General features: G+C 38.3%; 3 protein-coding genes across 3 annotated transcripts in view; 2 read left to right on the forward strand and 1 right to left on the reverse strand.

The window, feature by feature from the left end:
- Positions 1-1,071: 1,071 nt before the first annotated feature.
- LOC127455454 (nucleic acid dioxygenase ALKBH1-like) lies at positions 1,072-8,882 on the reverse strand. The gene is made up of 6 exons (XM_051723370.1): positions 8,748-8,882; positions 8,169-8,277; positions 6,547-6,709; positions 5,875-5,965; positions 4,156-4,349; positions 1,072-2,235 (listed from the first exon to the last, which is right to left on the reverse strand). Exons 1-6 carry the CDS (start codon positions 8,874-8,876, stop codon positions 1,791-1,793), a joined length of 1,131 nt encoding a protein of 376 aa, XP_051579330.1. The 5' UTR covers positions 8,877-8,882; the 3' UTR covers positions 1,072-1,790.
- A 141-nt stretch (positions 8,883-9,023) lies between these two features.
- Positions 9,024-10,333, forward strand: slirp (SRA stem-loop interacting RNA binding protein). The gene is made up of 4 exons (XM_051722758.1): positions 9,024-9,177; positions 9,667-9,725; positions 9,816-9,923; positions 10,245-10,333. The coding sequence occupies exons 1-4, from the start codon at positions 9,102-9,104 to the stop codon at positions 10,311-10,313; spliced, it is 312 nt and encodes a 103-aa protein (XP_051578718.1). The 5' UTR covers positions 9,024-9,101; the 3' UTR covers positions 10,314-10,333.
- A 3,867-nt stretch (positions 10,334-14,200) lies between these two features.
- Positions 14,201-20,512, forward strand: part of LOC127455141 (aarF domain-containing protein kinase 1-like) — a 194,857-nt gene continuing 188,545 nt past the window's right edge. Inside the window, exons 1-3 of the mRNA XM_051722757.1 lie at positions 14,201-14,266; positions 15,032-15,171; positions 15,402-15,485. Coding sequence (XP_051578717.1) covers positions 15,040-15,171; positions 15,402-15,485 — 216 coding nt within the window. The 5' untranslated portion in view covers positions 14,201-14,266; positions 15,032-15,039. The remainder of the gene's footprint in view (positions 14,267-15,031; positions 15,172-15,401; positions 15,486-20,512) is intronic.

Raw genomic sequence — 20,512 nt, forward strand, 5'->3', positions numbered from 1 at the left:
TAAGTAAATACTAAATACTCATAAATACTATGGTACATGAATATGTAACCATTCAGTGCCATGGTAAACTACAGTTTATATTTGGACCTGATACCATGGTGATACCATGGTATTACCATACTATTCTTTTAAGTACCATAGAGTACCATGTAAATATGGTACATAAATATGTAACCATTATGTACCATGTAGTACCATGGAATTACCATCTGATACCACCATTGTACCATGGTGCACAGTACTTTTTTGTAAGGGTATGTACTTGTGTTCAGCATGCTCAATCAACCACTGTACCCCAATTTTCACCACTCGGCTGTAAATAATAGCCATGTTTATTGCTAGGTACCACCTCTTTCCACATGGTTAGAGAGGCATCCATGTTTGTGCTGAGGTAACTAAGGAAAGTATTCCTCAATTGAGCTTTAAAGCCTCTGGATGTGACAAACCAGTGGGCATCTCGGAGTACACACCCCTTTTACCTCTATCAGACAGTACCACGATGGGAATTTATGTTTTAAAAGCATGTAAAAGACCAAAAACATTAATCTTACAAATCTGAGATGCAGCATGAACTTTTGATAGTGTTTCATGAGAGGCAAATGTAGTGATAGAATAGTTTTATCACCATGGCAATGTCGGCCCCTGGTGTGTTCCGCCACAATGGCCGTGTCAACCTGGGTTCCTCGGGGGACTTGTCATAGGCAATATCAAACTGGCGCTGACATGTCGTGACACCGCTTGACCAGATTAAAAAGATTATACGCAGTCTCCCTGTTTTTTCTCTGAAGGTCAGGTCTGTTTAGTGTTAAAGCCCTGAGTTAGCAAACCTGGCAGTAAACCTTAAATCAACAGACGAGCGCCTGGCAAATTGTCACGACTCACAACAGACAGGGCTGAATGTCACTGCTATTATACAGCCTGAGAAGAGCGTTGAGTTGGTCATGAGAGGGTAAAATGAAGAACTACACTTTAACCTGAGGTGACTTTTTGTGTCACATAAGCGGTTACTTATTTCCCACAACTGCTCGGAAAGACTGCAGTCATTATCACTAAAATGTTTGAAAGTCAGCATGATTTTGAAGACAACATTTATTGATGCATGTTATTCCAATGATATGTAATAACTGATGTTACATATATGTAATGATATGATGAACTTTTTGGCCAAAATCACTAAGCCCTCTCATTTTTCAAACCTTCCCTCCTGTCATATAAAGATCACTTATCATGATCCAATCAATTCCCAGTGGATAAAATAAAGTTCTGTCCTAATAATTTTTTTTTTTTTTTCATTTAATACCCCATTTCAGTTGGAAATACATTACCATTACAGAAATAAAATGGGTTGGAAATGCTGTTTCATGTTGACTTTAATAATAATAATGCTTTTATTAATATTTATAGATATATACACAACATTTAACATTGTGTATTTTATACAGTTAAAGGGACAGATCACTCAAAAGTTCAAATAATTTTCTCACACTCATGTTATTCCAAATCTGTATGACTTTCTTTCTTCTGTAGAACAAAACAGTAGATGTTAGGGAGAACGATAGCCTCAGTTACCATTGACTTTAATTGGATTTTATTTCCATACAATGAAAATGAATGGTGACTGAGGCTAACATTTTGCCTAACGTCTCCCTTTGAGCTCTATGGAAGAAAGCAAGTCATACGGTGTTGGAACAACCTGAAGGGGAGTACATGATGACCTTTTTTGGGTGAACTATTCCTTGAAAACCAAGAAAATAATTCACAATTGTCCACAGAGAACACAAACAAGTATGTTAGCAGACACACTCATAACCTGATTCACTTTTCCTCTTCTTATTTTTATGAGGTCCTTCCTCTTCTGATTTTGGATTGCTGACTGTTGACGTGTCTGCCACCCAACTCAGGGTCTCTGTACTCGGGAAAGTCTGATCAGAACCCAGTACTTGTCTAACTGTCACGTTAACCCGAGATGTTTGCAAGTACCAGGAGCAAACCTCCCAGTCCTCTTCTGACACCCTTTGGATGATGTCATCACTTTGCGGCTCCCTTTCTAGTTTCTGGCCCAGGCAGGATGGCAGAATGTTTCCAGCGAGCGGAGGAACGATGCAGGGTACTGCGTGATACAGCAGACGGCTGGCTCCTGACATCACCATTATGTCGCCACTGTGCATGAACATGGCAGTGGGGCGGTCCTCCCGCTTTACCCCTCCCAAAAGGAAGACAGCAGTCTGCCCAAAACTAAATCGAATGGGACAATGGCAAAAGAGTCAGTGATGACATTACTGGTAGGTTTTCCAACTTAAATTTAGATATTACATTAGACAATACATGTAAAGTATTTAGGGGTGTAAAAGGAATTTCCGGCTCATAGGGGGATTATCACGATGGGGCGTCACCATAAGATGTAGACCCCTCATTTATTCAATGACCAATGCCAGTACATAGAGAATGAATCATTGCAGGACTGTAACTGGAGTAACAATTTGTTTTCATTGATAATGTGTGTGGTTTGTGATATTGTTGTAGTTGTTATATTATTCACACACTCAAAGCACCAACAATAAAGTCCCAAGCTGGAAATCTGAAGAGGAACAAAAGAGCTGCTGCCATGCTCAAAACACTAACTTTTAAAGGGGTCATGCATGAGGAATCAAATTTTCCTTGATCTTTTGACACAGAAGATGTGTACTATGAAATCATAGGGTAAGTTTCAGAACTCAAAACTTCCTCACTGCAAAAAGAGGATACGTTGAAACCAAGCTGCCAAAATGACTCGTTCCCTACTTCCTCTACATTGTGATGTCACACTGTGGTAACATTTGCATCTGACCGCCTCCACAACAACACATCGAAGCCTAATTTACCTTAGCACTTCCATAACCCGCCCATTAGCGGTGAGCAGTGAGATGGCAAAGAGAGAGCAGGTCAGTCAAGAGCACAGAATCAATCATAACAGTGAGCGTTCACTGTAAAGTCTTAAAGGAGAAGCAGCACCAAAACAGAGCGTTTCTTACAGAGGGTCAGAATGAGGGTGGAAAATGATCATGTTTTACAAATATATGACTGTTTTTTGTGCAAAAAACTTTACTAATATTATAAATGAACCTCAAGGAACATATTAAATTAATAATAAAAAAGGCAAGTCGTGACCTCTTTAAGGTTGCCATTTCATTAGTGGGAATAGCTGGGATTCCATCCACATATTTTTATGTGCAATTTGGGATATAGCATTAAAAACCACTAGATGGAAACACCAAGATGCTGATAAAATCTCTAATTCATGTACCTAGTTAAGTGTTAAAGGGATAGTTCACCCTAAAATGGAAATTACAAACTTAACTGTACAGTCAACATTTACAATTACACCTCAGTTATGACCAATACAAGTGCTCATTTTGTAAATATGATCATTCTGATGTGAATGAAGGCAGCAGAAGTTGGTATGCACAGTTAAAGGGATAGTTCACCCAAAAATGAAAATTCTCCTCTTTTACTCACCCTCATGCCATCCCAGATGTGTATCACTTTCTTTCTTCTGCAGAACACAAATGAAGATTTTTAGAAAAATATCTCAGCTCTGTAGGTCAATACAAAGAAAGTGAATGGGTAATAGAACTTTGAAGGTCATAAAAGCATATTAAGGCAGCACAAAAGTCATCCATAAGACTCCTGTGGTTAAATCCATATCTTCAAAAGAAATATGATAGGTGTGGGTGAGAAACAGATCAATATATAAATCCTTTTTTACTATAAATCTACACTTTTACTTTCACATTCTTTTGTTTTTGGTGATTCGCATTCTTTGTCAATATTGCCACCTATGGGGCAGGAAGAAGGATTTGTCATAAAAAAAGCACTTAAATATTGATCTGCTTCTCACCCACGCCTATCATATCGCTTCTGAAGATATGAATTTAACCACTGGAGTCGTATGGATTATTTTTATGCTGCCTTTATGTGCTTTTTGGACCTTCAAATTTCTGGTACCCATTCACTTGCATTGTGTGGACCTACAGAGCAGAAATATTCTTCTAAAAATCTTCGTTTGTGTTCTGCAGAAGAAAGTCATACACATCTGGGATGGCATGAGGGTGAGTAAATGAGAGAATTTTTTGGGTGAACTATCCTTTTAATATTGGAGTAACAAATATCCCTCACCTGAAAGACAACAAAGGTCGGGTGTGGTCAAGCTCTGATTCGTCAACATGGATACCGAGCGACGAATCAGATCGGTAGTAGTTGAGAATACCTGCCTCTGCATTAAAACCAGGGAAGCCACAAGCTTCAACCACTTTGTGGGACAGCAAGTGAAGCTCTTTGGGGAAGGGAGTGCAGTGGCCTGGCGAGTAAGTCTGCAGAAAATGTAAATGTCAAAATAGTGTGCCTCATTATGCCATAAAGTTTAAAAAATGAATGCTTCTTATTGTAGGAGGCAAGTAGGAAGTAATTTAGCAGACAATTTGTTTTCCTAAGCAACTAACAGTATACAGTAACTTTGAGTTAATTGCCTTGCTTAAGAGTACAATGGTTATACGCAAAAGCCAGATGAACAGGTGTTCTGCGTCATAGCTGTATCTATATTGTGCATTGTAGCACAGCTGGAATGCTGTATTGAGCAATAAGCATCCAGGACCGGAACAATCATTTTTATAATTTGCTCATTGGCTTTCACAGTAGGTTTTTGTCAGTAGTGAGGTGTGGAAGTTTAATCAATGGACGATCATATGAGCACAGCCTCTCCAAAGAGCTGAATTAGCGGCCAATGCATCTGATTCAAATAGAGTAAACGTCCCAGCCTTCAGTTTTACTTAAAGGGAAGAGGAAAGAGTCTCCGCTTAAAATTCACTGATTGCCGTCAGACGTTTGGCGGTTTCACACCAACATCAGAGCTAATGAATCTGGTGTGCACCTCCTGACTGATTTATTAGGACAGAAGTCTAAACACTTTTATGTAATTAGCATATAAATGAGACAGGCAGGCATCAGGCCTGTACAATTAGAGATGAAATGTCCTGAAAGGAGCAAATGATGCTGATAAGATGCTGGGCAGTGTGATCTCTCTCTCTTGCTTTGAGAAAAACAATGCTACAAAAGGCTCCATGGCAAAACTTAAACAAGCTTTGTTTTCCTTAGTGCTTCATTTCCATTTCCATGTTTGATGAAATGCATTGTTTTTTTATATTAAACTTTTTATAATTTTAGGTGTATATTATATTAATATTTAGCTATTTAAATAATATTAATATAATATCTAATACTATTAATAATATTTATTTAATAATATTAGTATTTATTCATATTTAACTCTTTTGTTTCTTAGCATACTTGTTTTTGCTATGGTTTTAATTTTTTTATTGAGAATTATTATATTATATAATATTATATGATACTCTATGGAATAATTTATGCTGATTATTGTAAAATGCAAATTGACCAATCAAATATTTTTGTATATTGATGACCACTAAACTGTAAAACTGAGCGTTGTCTCAGGTATTTTTTTTTTTTACATAGCTGTGCTAGTTTCATTTCTCTCTTATTACTCCAGTCTCTTTCTTACCACATAATAAAATATTTTAAACTCAAATCAATATTTCATGTTCATGGTAAGCAGACATGTAATAAGCCGAAAAATGTACAGTGATCCTGTTATTACGGCAAAATGACCCCCTACTTCAGAGTGATTCAATCACCCGCATCATCCTAGATGTTTATTTTGTAATAAAGACTAGTTGACTATATATTACTCCTTACATGTTAGGTAAATATATTTATACAGTGGTCGTATTTAGACATAAAACAGACTAAACATACTCAAAGTACTGAACAAACTGCCAAAGCACATAAAAAACACTATATATTGCGTGACTGCAGTACCTTAGTGTTCCAGTCATAGTGGTAACCAAGAGTCACCCAGCGCAGTTTTTCTAGCAGAGTCTTGGGTTCTCTTTTCCCAGAGCCTTTCCTCCTGTAATAATTCACAGATCCATTCAGATAAGGCACAGTGGGTGATAGATCAGGTACAGTGCAGTAGCACAAACCCTTTACACAACTGTTTAGCGATAAAGTGGGTCTAACAGACTGCAGTTCCTCAAATCTATCATCTCGGATACAGTAAACTTACCATCAGAAATCTAGCCACAAACAAAGAATCAGAGCGAAATACAAATGTTTAACCCAACACACTTATCTATTACAACACTAATGCAATAGTATAGACTAAAACCAGCCCCAGATTAAATAGCAATATCAAAAATTCCAATAAATACAACACAATACCATTTTTTCCAAAATAACTGTTAAAATTAACACTCCATATATTTTTTTTTTTCCACAGAATTTCATAAGGATAAAAAAAAAAAAAATTGCTCAAGTATTGGCTAATAAATAGCTTTAATAAAATGTTCACAGATCATTCATAATGTAAATATACAACATATTCAATCTTTTTAATTATTAAAATTGTCAAATTACATTAAAATAATGTTGTTTTTATTTTATTTTTTATTTCTCATTTTCCTAAGATGCCAATCCATGTCATGATCTTACCGAATAGCATCTATGCTTCTTTCCCAGATGTTCTCAGTCTCTGTAGATGACATATGCATGTCCAGGTTACACACGTTGTGTTTCTGTGGATAGCTCTTCAGACACTGCTTAACCCAGTACTGCTGAGATCCCGGCAGAAATGGATTGGATATGAAGATAAACCCTACGATCCAATGATAATATAGTTAATTAATTCCATCTAAGATAAAAACAAAGACAGAATTTTCCTATAACAGAATTTTAAGAAGAAAGATGAAGACTTCTTGGGCTTAAACAGTGTTCTTTGCTATTTTATTATTGTGTTATTTTTCCTGACATATTAAACTGTCAAAGTTACAGCAATAATAAAGCTGCATTGCTGGAGAGGCTATAGTAATTATGCAACACAGCAGATATTGAAATAATTGTCTTTTACATAAAAAGCTACTGAATTAATTAAACCCATAAAATGCAGCCTTGTATTTTTGGAGAACATAAACTGGCAGCCAAAAGTTTGGAATAATGTACAAATTTTGCTCTTATGGAAAGAAATTGGTACTTTTATTCACCAAAGCGCCATTCAGCTGATCACAATGTATAGTCAGGACATTAATAGCGTGAAACATTACTATTACAATTTGAAAAAATGTTCAGAACTTCTTAAACTACTTCAAAGAGTTCTCATCAATAAATCCTCCATGTGCAGCAATGACAGCTTTGCAGATCCTTGGCATTCTAGCTGTCAGTTTGTCCAGATACTCAGGTGAAATTTCACCCCACACGTTCTGTAGCACTTGCCATAGATGTGGCTGTCTTGTCGGGCACTTCTCACGCACCTTACAGTCTAGCTGATCCCACAAATGCTCAATGGGGTTAAGATTCATAACACTCTTTTCCAATTATCTGTTGTCCAATGTCTGCGTTTCTTTGTCCACTCTAACCTTTTCTTTTTGTTTTTCTGTTTCAAAAGTGGCTTTTTCTTTGCAATTCTTCCCATAGGGCCTGCTCCCCTGAGTCTTTTCTTTACTGTTGTACATGAAACCGGTGTTGAGCGGGTAGAATTCAATGAAGCTGTCAGCTGAGGACATGTGAGGCATCTATTTCTCAAACTAGAGACTCTGATGTACTTATCCTCTTGTTAAGTTGTACATCTGGCCTTCCACATCTCTTTCTGTCCTTGTTAGAGCCAGTTGTCCTATGTCTTTGAAGACAAGTGTACATCTTTGTATGAAATCTACAATTTTTGGCAATTTCAAGCATTGTATAGCCTTCATTCCTCAAAACAATGATTGACTGATGAGTTTTTAGAGAAAGCTGTTTCTTTTTTTGCCATTTTTGACCTAATATTGACCTTAATACATGCAGTCTATTGCATACTGTGGCAACTCAAAAACAAAGACAATGTTAAGCTTCATTTAATGAACCAAATAGCTTTCAGCTGTTTGATATAATGGCAAGTGATTTTCTAGTACCAAATTAGCAATTTAGCATGATTACTCAAGGATAAGGCGTTGGAGTGATCAGTTGAATGTCACTTTAAAGTACCAATTTTCGAAACAGCAAAATCTGTATATTATTCCAAACTTTTGGCTGCCAGAGTATACAAATACTTTTAAACTGTCACCAACCTATCTGAACCATACCTGGATATCCACGCAGACCAAAGGCTTTCCAGTCTTTTACTGGCCGAAGACCAACTCTGAAAACCTCTTCCTCACTGATAGGGCTGGAGGTTAGTTCACAGGTAAAAACCTAATAACAAAGCAGACAAATTATCTACAACAAAAGGCAAGAATTACAGTTCAATCCTGACTAAAGTACAGTATAGCACACAGTGAAACAGTTATGCATGTTCTGTATGCTGCTAAATTAAAACCATCATACTAATCTGGGGTGATGTCACACTTGGTCCACACCCAGGTTAGTTAACAAACTTTTGCGACATTTCTACATTTACAACATTTCTGCACTTATCTATTATTGTAAAAGTCTTGCTTATAATAGGGCCACTGTATCATACACACTGTCTATGTAGAACACACTACTAACTCAGTTGAACATGTTAAGTATGTACTCTCCATCATTCACTAGTTTCTCCAGCTTTATAAACACTCTAATATCTCATTAATTGTAATCATATTTTGTTTGTATGAACCTCTGATAAAATGTCATTAAGTAATTGAATAAATCCAACTGAATAAAACTGCACGATCATAACTCACCTTGTCATTACTAAGAGGTCTGTAGAAATCAATAACCTCACTGAAGTCTGGGGGAGGACTTCTTCGCTTATAAAACTTAAACAATTTTTTGAAAGCATCTTCTCCATGCTCCACTATGGAGGCCGCCATCTTTGCCGTCATCATGTGACCTTTCAACGCGTGACGTTGCAACGCACAATTCCGATTTAATTTATAAGCAATTTGTACAATGTATTAGTGATTCTAAACATCGAATATGTCGATACGTATTATTTAAATTGGTTCATTTTATAGTTTTATGTCGTTAATGATGGTTTGTTCTTGTCACGTGATTAAGGTCAAAGGAAGCACATTCAGAATCAGCAAGGACGGAACATGGCAGCAGCAGCAGCAGGAGGCAAAAAGGTTTTTGAAGCGTTTGTGTCTAAAGTCCCGTGGACGATTGCAACGAGTAAGTTACATATATAATTTATCAAAGCTTTTAAATAGAAAATGATCAGACTAGTGCATATTAAGCGTGTGAATGTATTAAAGCAGTTGATCCATAGATTGCAGAATCTGTGTATTATATCCATGTACTGTTCACTATTATACATATATGTATTTTAGTCCTATATGGACATTACATAATATCTTATGCATGTTATATGCCATACATGTGTGAATGTTAGCTATCACTATTGTAGGCTATATGAAGCTATTACATCTTATTGGACATAAATTCTATTAGAATGTTTTAACATCTATTTCAGCTAAATGGTTGTTTGATGCATATTATTTGACTGTTTGAAAATTTTAAAGTGATTATTAAATCACTAGTCTTCAAAATTGTCTATGAAGCTCATTCATGCATAACTGAGTGTGCTATAGATATATGATGTCTATTATATTAATGTTTTATATATGCAAAAATTAATTGTGCACTCTGTCCTGTTTTTAGAGGAGATCAGGGAGTACTTTGGGCAGTTTGGCCAGGTGAAGAAATGTCTCTTGCCCTTTGTAAGTATGAGGTTTGATAATGCACTAAATTTGGTATTTCTGATTAATTCCAGAGAGTTGAGATGTTAATTTGACAGTCTTGTCTTACAGGATAAAGAGACAGGATTTCATCGGGGGTTTTGCTGGATCGGGTTCAATACAGAAGAGGGACTTCAGAATGCACTACAGAAAGATCCCCACATTATTGAGGGAGCAAAGGTGAGCATCCAGTTGGAAACTATATTTAATGATGAAGAAAAGTGAGCTAAAATATGTTTCTCAGTTTAGATTATGCTACAGATTTGCTTAATACTATCGTGGACTGTTTTTATCTAATTCAGAGTGGGAGCATCAAGAAGTTTGCAAAATAATCCTTATTGTAAAGAAATCTGCCTCTAATCTGAATGTGTGTTTTTGTTATGAAATAGATCTAGATAAACAGTGTAAAGTTGTACCAAGCTGAACTTGCCTGAGATGTCTCCAAAGAATGTTTTTGTTGAAACATCTGCGGAAAGATTTAATTTTCTTCTTTTAATGCAGCTCCAGGTTCAAAGAAACAGAAAGGCATTTATTGGAAGAAAATCAAACAAGGAAGCAGAAGAAAGCTGAAAATGCCTGACCCCTTTTTTTTTTTTTTTTTTTTTTTTTTTTTTTTTTTGAAGTGAAAACCATCCAGGGTCAAGTGTTGTGTGCTGAGTAACAAATAATTATTTATTATGGATGTTTCTCCCCCCCCCCCCCCCCCCCAAAAAAAGTTTACCTTTCAGTAATGATTGTTGTTAAACTGACCACATGTCTAGAGTTTTTTTTCTTCAATAAAACTTTATATGAAATGTAAAAACACGTCATAAAATATTATTTGGAAATGTTTTCAAAGTAATTTCATGTGTTGGCTACAGAATTTTTCTCATTTGTCAGTGTAAATATTCTTGTGTGTCTGCTAAATCTCTTGGATTAAATTTCAGTCTTTTGCCTGTTACAGTTCCCAAGGGTTTTATGCAATAACCTTTGAATCAGATTTTCAGTTTTTCTCTTCCCTAAAATTTCTTGATAATGGGGTATTTACAGATGATGCATAAGCACACTTGACTAGCTTAATTTCTTATTTCTTTTACATTTAACAGTTGTAACATCTTGCATGAAACATCATTCCATCAGTGTGCTGTTAGTTTATTTTAGAAGTTCATCAAGGCTCCATCTAAAATGACTCTCCCAATGTTCCGGTCACATTATCTGTCTGAGGTCACGTCATGTTAAATCTTGTTACGCTCCATCAACTATTTGTTCTCTACACCTTAAAAAAAAAAAAAAAAAGTGCACAAATAACACATTCAGGGAATACAGTACATTCCAAAATCGATCCGTTGACTTCAGTCTGTAATATCCTGATTGGACTCTGACTACATTTTAATGTTTAAAAAGATTTAGTAACTTTATAGCCATGGAAAATATCAAGTAGCTGCACAAAGTGATATCTGTTCATGCAAATATTTTTTTTATAAAAATGTGTTATGGTCATTATAGTTTCTACTTGTGACAGTTCTCTGAAACAATTAACTCCCATTCCAAATAAATTATTATTATACTAATTGTAAATATTATCAAAGCTTATAACAATTTATTGTCTAACTGTACCATTTTGCATTTATCACCATCATGAACTATATGATTAAACAAATAGTTTAATGTAAAAAAAAAAACAAAACAAAAAAAACAACCTAAGATTACAAATATTTTAATAAAAATTATGAAATAATTTCAATAAAACTTTGAAGCTCCAAAAAGGACACAAAGGTCGCATAAAAGTACTCCATATGACTCCAGTGGTTTAATCCATGTCTTCTGAAGTGATCTAATCGGTTTTGGGTGAGAACAGACCAAAATGTAACTAAATTTTCACTATGAAACTTGACATCTGTAGTCTCCTTGGTGATCATGATTTCAAGATTGATTACACTTCCATCTAGCACTCTGCATGCGTCAAGCACTTGGAAATGTAATTGAGTTTGAAATCATGATCATGCCTAGAGACTGCAATGGCAAGATGTATAGTTAAAAAGAAGTTACATTTTGGTCTTTTGTCACCCAAAACCTATTGGATAATTTCAGAAGACATGGATTAAACCACTGGAGTCATATGGATTACTTTTATGTTGCCTTTATGTGATTTCTGGAGCTTCAAATTTTTGGTCACCATTCACTTGCATTGTGTGGACCTACACAGCTGAGAAATTCTTCTAAAACTTTGTGTTCTGCAGAAGAAAGAAAGTCATACACATCTGGGATGACATGCGGGTGAGTAAAAGATGAGAGAATTTAAATTTTTGGGTGAACTATAGAGCTGTTCAGCTTGCAGTCCAAAAACCTGGAGGAGAATTCGCCATGGGTTCCCTCTGTATTTTCCTATGTTTTTTTGTTTGTTTTTGTTTTGTTTTGTTTTTTTTAATGAGGAAAAATAAGGTCTGTGGTAAACATTACTTGACGATACATGGACTTTTGTTCTACAACATAAAAGACACACAGGAATTTTAAGCCATATTGAATTCCATACTTAAAAACAACAACAACAAAAAAAACAAAACAAAAAAAAAACATGCAAGGTGGCTTCAAAATTCATGTTTGAGGTATGACTGTGTGTAATTCATGTTGTAGAACAAAACATTTATGTATTGTCAAGTAATGTTTACCACAGACCTTATTTTTTACACATAAGTTCAAAAACCTCATTAAAAAACCCATAGGAAAATACTGAGGGAACCCAAGCCGAATTAGACTTCCAGGTTTGCCTACAGATTGACGTCACAGATGAACAGCTCTATTCTATTCCATTGAAAATCACATTTCCAATGTTTGTAGAACAGCATTCTTCCACCATCCTTCCACTGACTAGAACCAAGAAATATGATCATATTAGCCCAATTTTATCATCGTTACATTGGCTACCTGTTAAATTTCATATTAATTAAAAAATTCTGTTAACAACATATAAAGCTTTGAATGGTCTAGCTCCACAGTACTTAAGTGACCTACCCTGCTATATATTCCATCATGTTAATAGTTCATAGAATATCAAAATCCACAAAAGGAGGTAGATCCTTTTCTTATTTGGCTCCTAAACTATGGAATATTCTCCCTAACACTGTTCGGGATGCAGACACACTTACTCAGTTTAAGTCTAGACTAAAGGCTCATCTGTTTAGCCAGGCATACACCTAATTTATCCATCAACTCCCAATTAGGCTGCTTTAGTTATCTGCTGGAACTAGAAACATTTCTCGGAAACATTACTCATAATCTATAACTGCAATAAATTAATTTGTCACCTATGCTAATATTATTCTATTTGTTTCCCTGTCTCAACCTCGGGATTCAAATTGAGATCCAGTGAGATCCAGCTCCGTTACTGCTTGGTGTTGGACTCCACTGCTACGTGTCGCTGAGTGATGACGACAAACTACAGCCGGTGCTAGCCAGACATCACTTCAGTATTTTACGATGGACTTCAGAGGATGAACTGATGCCAACTCCAACTGTAAGACATCGGATACTTCATATGCCATAGCCTGAACCTTGGACTTAGGATGGACCCTACCGGACCTCACCGAAATGACCTGCCGGTAGAACTGTGATGCACCTCATTGATCTCTGCCTGCATCACCTTTGTTTATTGATGGACTACACTCTTGAAATGGAAAACATAGACTATCAATTAACTGCCAACAAAAGCCTTCATCAGCCAACTAACAAAGGACAGTGCATATATGTGTACTTCTGCAGTTAATCCAGGATGGACTTCAAAGATATAAGTCCTTAATTTACAGTTCTTACAAAATCTTTGTTTAAACTCTGGCCCTTAACACTTACATAGTTTACAAATTTTAAACCATGACATGCACTGCACATGAATAACTAATATTGGCATTATAATCATGCTGTTTAGCCAAAGGGGAACTGGTCCCCACAGTGAGTCAGGTTTCTCCCAAGGTTATTTTTCTCAATTAACCAACATCTTACGGAGTTTTGTGTTCCTTGCCACAGTCGCCTTTGGCTTGCTCACTGGGGTTCTAAATACAATTATTATTTAATTTGTATTTTAAATATTATATTTTATACACAATTTACAATTATACAATGATGAAACACTTTACAAGGACTTTGTAGATATTAGTTTAATTTTCTGTTAAAGCATGATTTTCTGTTAAGCTGCTTTGAAATTATGTGTGTTGTGAAAAGCACTATACAAATAAAAATGACTTGACTTTAAGTGAATGTATGTGAAAGCTTAAATTTACTGATTTACACATGTTTGCCTGTATCTGTGAATTGTTTATCATAAAGTTATGGAAAAAACGGAAAAATAACATAATAATAATAATAATTAAAAACGTAGGAGGAGGAACACTCTAAAAAAAAAAAAAAAAAAAAAATCCTAACGAAGAACTACAATAACCACGATGCAGTGCGCGACACGCACGTTGTGTTGAAAACAAAGACGTAAGAGTTGAAAGTTCACACAGCGAAACCGGTTAGTGGATGACATCGTGGGAGCAGAGTCAATGAAGGTAAATCAATAAGCTGTTCTAAGATTATCTAAAAAAAAACCCAAAAACAATCATAGTTATTGACTCTAATGCAATAAAACGTCTGTTATTTAGTTGTCTTGGTGCATGTTATGCAACCGCTTGCATAATATTGATATAGTGATCAGCTGTCCGCGTCCTTTAATGTAAAGAGTGATGTTATGAAGGAAAGACATTCACTATATGTGTATTGTGCTTCTATATGCCTTGTGTAAACGGTGCACTTCATTTACCTCATTCATAAATTTGGTAAATGATGCTTCGTTTGGCTTCAGTTGCGTAAAACATCCTTTTCTTAACACTCTCGCATGGCAAGATGTCCAGAGTCAATGACGCAATGTTCCCGCCACGCCTCCAAAGAGTTGATCCAATCATCTGCAGAAGAATCATTATACCAGTCAACAACCATGTTCTTATTTAAGTACATTCAGTATTCCTGTTTGTTATAATCAAACGGTCTGAATAGGGAGGCACATATATTGGAAATTAAGTGATACACAAAGCTAGAGCGTAATTGCTAATGAAATACTAATTCAGCTGATGCCTTATTAGGACATCAACCTTTAAATAACTTGTGGTTAAGTGTGTTGTTCAAGGGCACAGAGATGCTATTTCATGCTATGCCTCATTGTGGGGTTTGAACTAGCCACCTTCCAGTTCTTTAACCACTATGCTACACTACCTCAGAATGTTATAGTTTCATTTTGTTGCAGAAACCTAAGTGTGCATTATTATATCTTTTCATAGTACCTCACATGGCTGGTCGGCTACTGAAAATATCATCTGTTGCCACGGCAGTGTTCGCATCATCAGGGTTCTACCTGTACAGCAAAAATGTTGACCTCAATGACCTCAGCATCATAAGATTTGGGAGGGCAGCTGCAACTGTAAATATAATTATACTCTATCATTTTGTGTAATACCTTGTTTAACTTTTCAATATTGGTTTATTGTGTAAAAGTAAGTGAATCAATCAAGAATGCAGTATCCACTAAAATATTGAACAATTATTTTGTGTGTACTTTCTGCCAGTAGGGTGCAACTTTGATAGAGCTTGTCAATGCAGATTGTTTTACAGTTTTTCCTCGATCTTTGTTTCTGAAATGATCCTTTCCAGACGGCTGTCATCAGTTACGACTACCTCACAACCCTCAGAGCTGTACAGTATGGGACAGAGGAGTACTGGGTTGTCAAGTCAAAGGTAAAACTCTTTGTCTTCATTGTCTCATCATGGGTTATTTAATAGTTTCCTGGAAAATCTGCTATGTGGACAAAACTGTGGTTGGTCTTTTTAGATGTTGGCATTTGTAGGCTAGAAAAGGCTGCAAAATGGAGCAGAATTTATGTTGAGAAGTCAGACTGAAAATCACTTTTTAATACATCTTAGTCATTCCTTCCTAATGTTTGGATCCTTCAAAAGAATAGGCTATGCATTGCAGAACCACAGGTGCTAAAAAACAGTGCAGGAACAGCATAAAGTTTGACAAATTCACTGACATTTAACTCTTATTATTTGATCTTCTGATGCTTAGGAATAATAGTATCCTTCTTCATACATATGACCTCAACGTGACTACGGGCCGAGTTCCTGAGCACATAATAGGCATTATAATGTGTAAATATGAGTGGTCTTATATAATGATGTGTAAATGTGGACGGACATATGCTAATGTTTCAGGTTTCTGAAGCCAAAAGCCAATGTATTCAATTAAGCTGTTTAAAATGTAATTTAGTTTGTTTTTGATACTATAATTATTTTTTTAAATATTTAATTTGGCACTAACTTTTTTGTTTTCAAATAACTTTGTGGACATTTAGACCACACAAAACTTTAGCAAATTAATTTAATCATGGTACAGACTAGGGCTCATGCAAAATGCTCACATATACATGCACATAAATTTTTTCTACTCTCTTATGCCATGTTTATGTGTTCATGTAATCTTAAATTACATGTATTGCGATAAGTAATCATATTTTATAAACTGTCAACCAAGTCAGCACATTACTCAAACATGACAGCATGTAAGTGCACATCAATAATCAACAAGTAATCTCATAATTGATGTATTGATCAAGCTCTCAAAACAGCATATGAATTTGAAAACATCCTGAACGTACAATTTGACTCACTGTTTGCAGGATCAAAGATGCAAATGCCAGGCAATATTTTTTGTGCCTTTTCTACCCCTGTGTTTAAAGGCTATTTGAGCAGCTCCGTTAGGTACAGTTAAACAGCTGGTGCAGGGAAAGGTTGCAGTCTGTCACCTGTATGTGTGTGTGTGTGTGTGTGTGTGTGTGGACATGGGCGCTGGTGGCAGTCGCTGGAGGGGAGCGCTGAACCCTGAAGAGATGAGGTCCGAGCCATCTGCACTCTCACTGGCAGGCCCGGGTGTAGAGGATAGGGCGCCGTTCTCCTTGCCCCTTGGGGCCCGCAGTCAAGCCTGGCTACACACACTGATTAAAATTAATGCAGACCCCTGATTTAATATAGAGGAGAGATTTAACTTCTAATTATTCCCTCACTAGGCGCTTCAGTTCACTGGTTGTAGGTTGTTTCAGATCATTCTGTCACGGTCCTGGTGAGTTCGCCGGTTTGTTCTGTTTGTTTTGGTTGTCTCTCCCTCGTGTCAGGTGCTGCCAGCATGCATGATCAGTGTTCCGGGAACGCTGATCATGCCACTAATTTGCGTACCGACAGCACCTGTTCTCCGTTGATTGTCTGCCTACTTAAACCCTTTGTTGTTTCATGTTCTTTGCTAGATTGTTGTTGTGTGTTCTAGTAACTTACCTCGCTCTCTCTGCCTCAGTTTGTAGTGTCTCGTGTTTCTCTGTTGGTTGCCAGTCTCTGCCCATGTGTCTGGAGTGCGGTTAACTTCCAGCCTGCTGCTGCGCTTGCCTTTGTGCCCACACGCTCTTCACCGGAGGATTCCTCTTGGATCCACCCTCTACACTGCCATGACGCATACATGCCTACAAACACATTCTTCGCTGAGGATTCCTCACGGATCTGCTTTCACACAGCCATGACGCACACACACATACAAACACGCTCATCGTCTTCCCGCTGCAGTCGGTGCCGGGTCTCTTACTGTTTGCCAGACCTGCTGTGCTTTTGAGTTCCTGTTATTAATAAATTCTGTGAACTGTTCCTCTGCTCTTAGATCTCTTGCTTACCTGCGTGACAGAACAATCTAGCCAGGATGGACCCAGTGGAGGAATCCAGTCTTTGGTCCACTCTTTCTCAGCAGGGGCCTTACTGGGACGTCAGCAAGATCAGATCTCTGCTTCCAACAGGGCTCTGGAGATAATGGCGTTGCAGCTCACTGAACTCACCTCTGGCGTCCAACAACTCCGCCAGCCTCCCATTACCGGTCCCACCTAGGAAGTGCCCACACCGGCCCCGGTGGTTCCCCATGCTTCTGGATGGTCTGAACCCTGTCTCATTAAGACGATCTGGTGGACCTGGCCATCCGAATGGACCATCGCCTGGCCCTGCATCGCCTGGCCCTGCATCGCCTGGCCCTGCATCGCCTGGCCCTGCATCGCCTGGCCCTGCATCGCCTGGCCCTGCATCGCCTGGCCCTGCATCGCCTGGCCCTGCATCGCCTGGCCCTGCATCGCCTGGCCCTGCATCGCCGCCGTTCTCCACCTGCCCGGGCGGCACACCGCTGTACCCAGTCCACTTTTCCGGCTGGGCCGTTGGAACCACAGTCCGAGGCAGAACCCTGCAGGCCGGGAGGACTCTGCTATCTCCAGAGGAGAAGCAGCGATGCCTCACCCAAGGACTCTGCCTGTATTGTGCCTGTCCCGGCCATGTCTCCACCTCTTGCCCAGTAAAAGCCACCACTCGTCAGTAGGCAGGGGGTTACACGCGAGCGCAACACCCCTGAGCAAATCCCCCGGACTACGGACTCTCTACTTCTCCCGGCCCGACTGCAGTATGGGTCAACCGGTCACGCTGTTTACGCATTGGTGGACTCCGGAGCCAAATGGAACTTTCTGGACATCGACGTTGCTTCCAAGTGGCAGGTTCCAGTGATCCAGTTGGATGAACCCATCACAGCCCATACTATCAGTTGCTCGTCCCTGACCATCATCACCCATTCCGTTTTTGGCAGAATTCTGCCGACAGCTGGGGGCTACTGTGAGTTTATCCTCTGGGTTCTATCCCCAGAAAAATGGGCAGGCGGAGCGGGCTAATCAAGACCGTGAGAAGACCCAGTGCTGTATGGCCTCTCGTAATCCGTCTTCTTGGAGCTCTCATTTAGTCTGGGTCGAGTATGCCCACAATTCCTTGCCTTTGTCATCTATGGGGTTATCACCCTTCTAGTTTAGCCTCGGGTACCAACCCCATTTGTTCCCTGCCCAAGAGCACGACGTTCAGGTCCCGTCCGCACACACTTTTATTCAGAAGTGCTGTTGTACCTGGAAAGTCACCAGAGAAGCCCTCCTACGGACTGGTAACCACGTTAAGAGGTCGGCGGACCAACGCTGGTCTAAGCCCCCAGCTTACATGTGTGGTCAGAAGGTCTGGTTGTCCTCCAAGGACATTCCACTCCGACTCCCCTCATGTAAGCTGGGCCCCAAGTTTATTGGGCCTTTTCCCTTCATTAAGGTCATTAGTCTAGTGGCGTTCCGTCTTAAGTTACCTCCCTATCTTAAACGCATCCATCCCATATCCCATTTGTCTAAAATTAAACCGATTTTCCACTACAATCTGCATCCCACCACACCTGTCCTGCCTCCACCACGCCTAGTTGAGGGCGCTCCGGCTTATATGGTCAAACGGTTGATCAACGTCAGGTGGAGGGGCAGAGGGTTCCAGTACATGTTTGACTGGGAGGGTTATGGACCAGAGGAGAGATGTTGGGTCCCGGCTTGGGACATCCTGGATCACTCCCTCATTGATCAGTTCCAACTCCATGCCAGGAGGCCCTCATGTGTGTCAGGTGCTGCTGGCATTCGTGATCGACGTTTCCATGGGAACACTGATCGTTCCCATGGGAACGCTGATCATGCCACTAATTTGCATGCTGACAGCACCTGTTCTCCATTGATTGTCTGCCTACTTAAATCCTTTCATGTTCTTTGCTAGATTGTTGTTTGTTCTATTAACTCACCTCGCTCTCTCTGCCTCAGTTGGTCCTGTCTCATGTTTTGTGTTGGTTGCCAGTCTCTGCCCATGTGTCTGGAGTGCGGTTACCTTCCAGCCTGCTGCTGCGCTTGCCTTTGTGCCCACACGCTCTTCACTGGAGGATTCCTCTCAAGATTTTTCAGCTACTGATAATGTTTTTCTGCATTGTGGACACTAGTACAAATTTAGAGATTTTAAAGAACTTTTAAAGACTGAAATGTACCCCTATAAGTACATAATATTGGTAACATGTTCCAATAAGGTTGTATACGTTAACATTTGTTAATGCAAGAGTTCACATTAGCTAAGAATGAGCAAAACTTTTACAGGATTTTTGCATTTTGGTAAATTTTCATTTCAACATAGTCTAGTACATTAAAAGTTGTGTACGTTAACATCAGTTAACACATTATGAACAAATGTATATTTATAAATACAATTACACAAATAAATGCTGGATTTTTGTTAGTTCATGATGCCTAATACATTGATTTGGGCTCTATTTTCGTGAGAGCGCAAATTGCAGTGCTACGTGCTACGACCGTCTGCAACGTCTTATCCAATTTTTGTGAGAGCGCAAAGTGCTAATGGGCATGGGTGGGAGTGTTTATGCTACTGTGGGTGTAGGCGCTCAAACTGTGGATGTATTGTATGTAAATGAAGTGGCGCAAAGTGCAATTTGCTATTTTACTAAAAATTTGATCGTTACGCTAATACGTTTCAATACCACCTCTTAACTCAGCGCAAAGTCCAAATTTAGTTCCTGCATTTGCAGTTTGGAGATTCCAGTAGGTGGTAATAAAGTTCATGTCATACATCTTAAAATATAGTGCAACATTAAATTAAGTCCCTGACAATCACTGTCATAGCCGTTTTGAGAAAAAAAAAATAAAAATTATGAGTAAACTATCTAAAAGTCATGGCTAATTTTTCAATTATTATCATTATGTTTATATATACAATTGTGTTTATGATCTAATTTATATTGGCATTATTTTGTTTTGAGTGATTTTTAAGTCACTGCAAAAAGGGCCGGTGGAAGAAGATGGATTGAGTTTGGATTTGGTATGAGTTTTTATTTTATTTTATTT

Source organism: Myxocyprinus asiaticus, chromosome 17, assembly GCF_019703515.2.
Source record: "Myxocyprinus asiaticus isolate MX2 ecotype Aquarium Trade chromosome 17, UBuf_Myxa_2, whole genome shotgun sequence".
Classification (NCBI taxonomy): Eukaryota; Metazoa; Chordata; class Actinopteri; order Cypriniformes; family Catostomidae; genus Myxocyprinus; species Myxocyprinus asiaticus.

Excerpts from the sequence above, each read along its gene's own strand:
- LOC127455454 (XM_051723370.1), bottom strand. The coding sequence starts at position 8,876 with ATGGCGGCCTCCATAGTGGAGCATGGAGAAGATGCTTTCAAAAAATTG. Across the intron at positions 8,278-8,747 it reads GACCTCTTAGTAATGACAAG|GTTTTTACCTGTGAACTAAC; the intron begins GTGAGTTATGAT and ends CTTTGTTATTAG. Across the intron at positions 4,350-5,874 it reads ACTATGACTGGAACACTAAG|ACTTACTCGCCAGGCCACTG; the intron begins GTACTGCAGTCA and ends CATTTTCTGCAG.
- slirp (XM_051722758.1), top strand. The coding sequence starts at position 9,102 with ATGGCAGCAGCAGCAGCAGGAGGCAAAAAGGTTTTTGAAGCGTTTGTG. Across the intron at positions 9,726-9,815 it reads AGAAATGTCTCTTGCCCTTT|GATAAAGAGACAGGATTTCA; the intron begins GTAAGTATGAGG and ends CTTGTCTTACAG. Across the intron at positions 9,924-10,244 it reads ACATTATTGAGGGAGCAAAG|CTCCAGGTTCAAAGAAACAG; the intron begins GTGAGCATCCAG and ends CTTTTAATGCAG.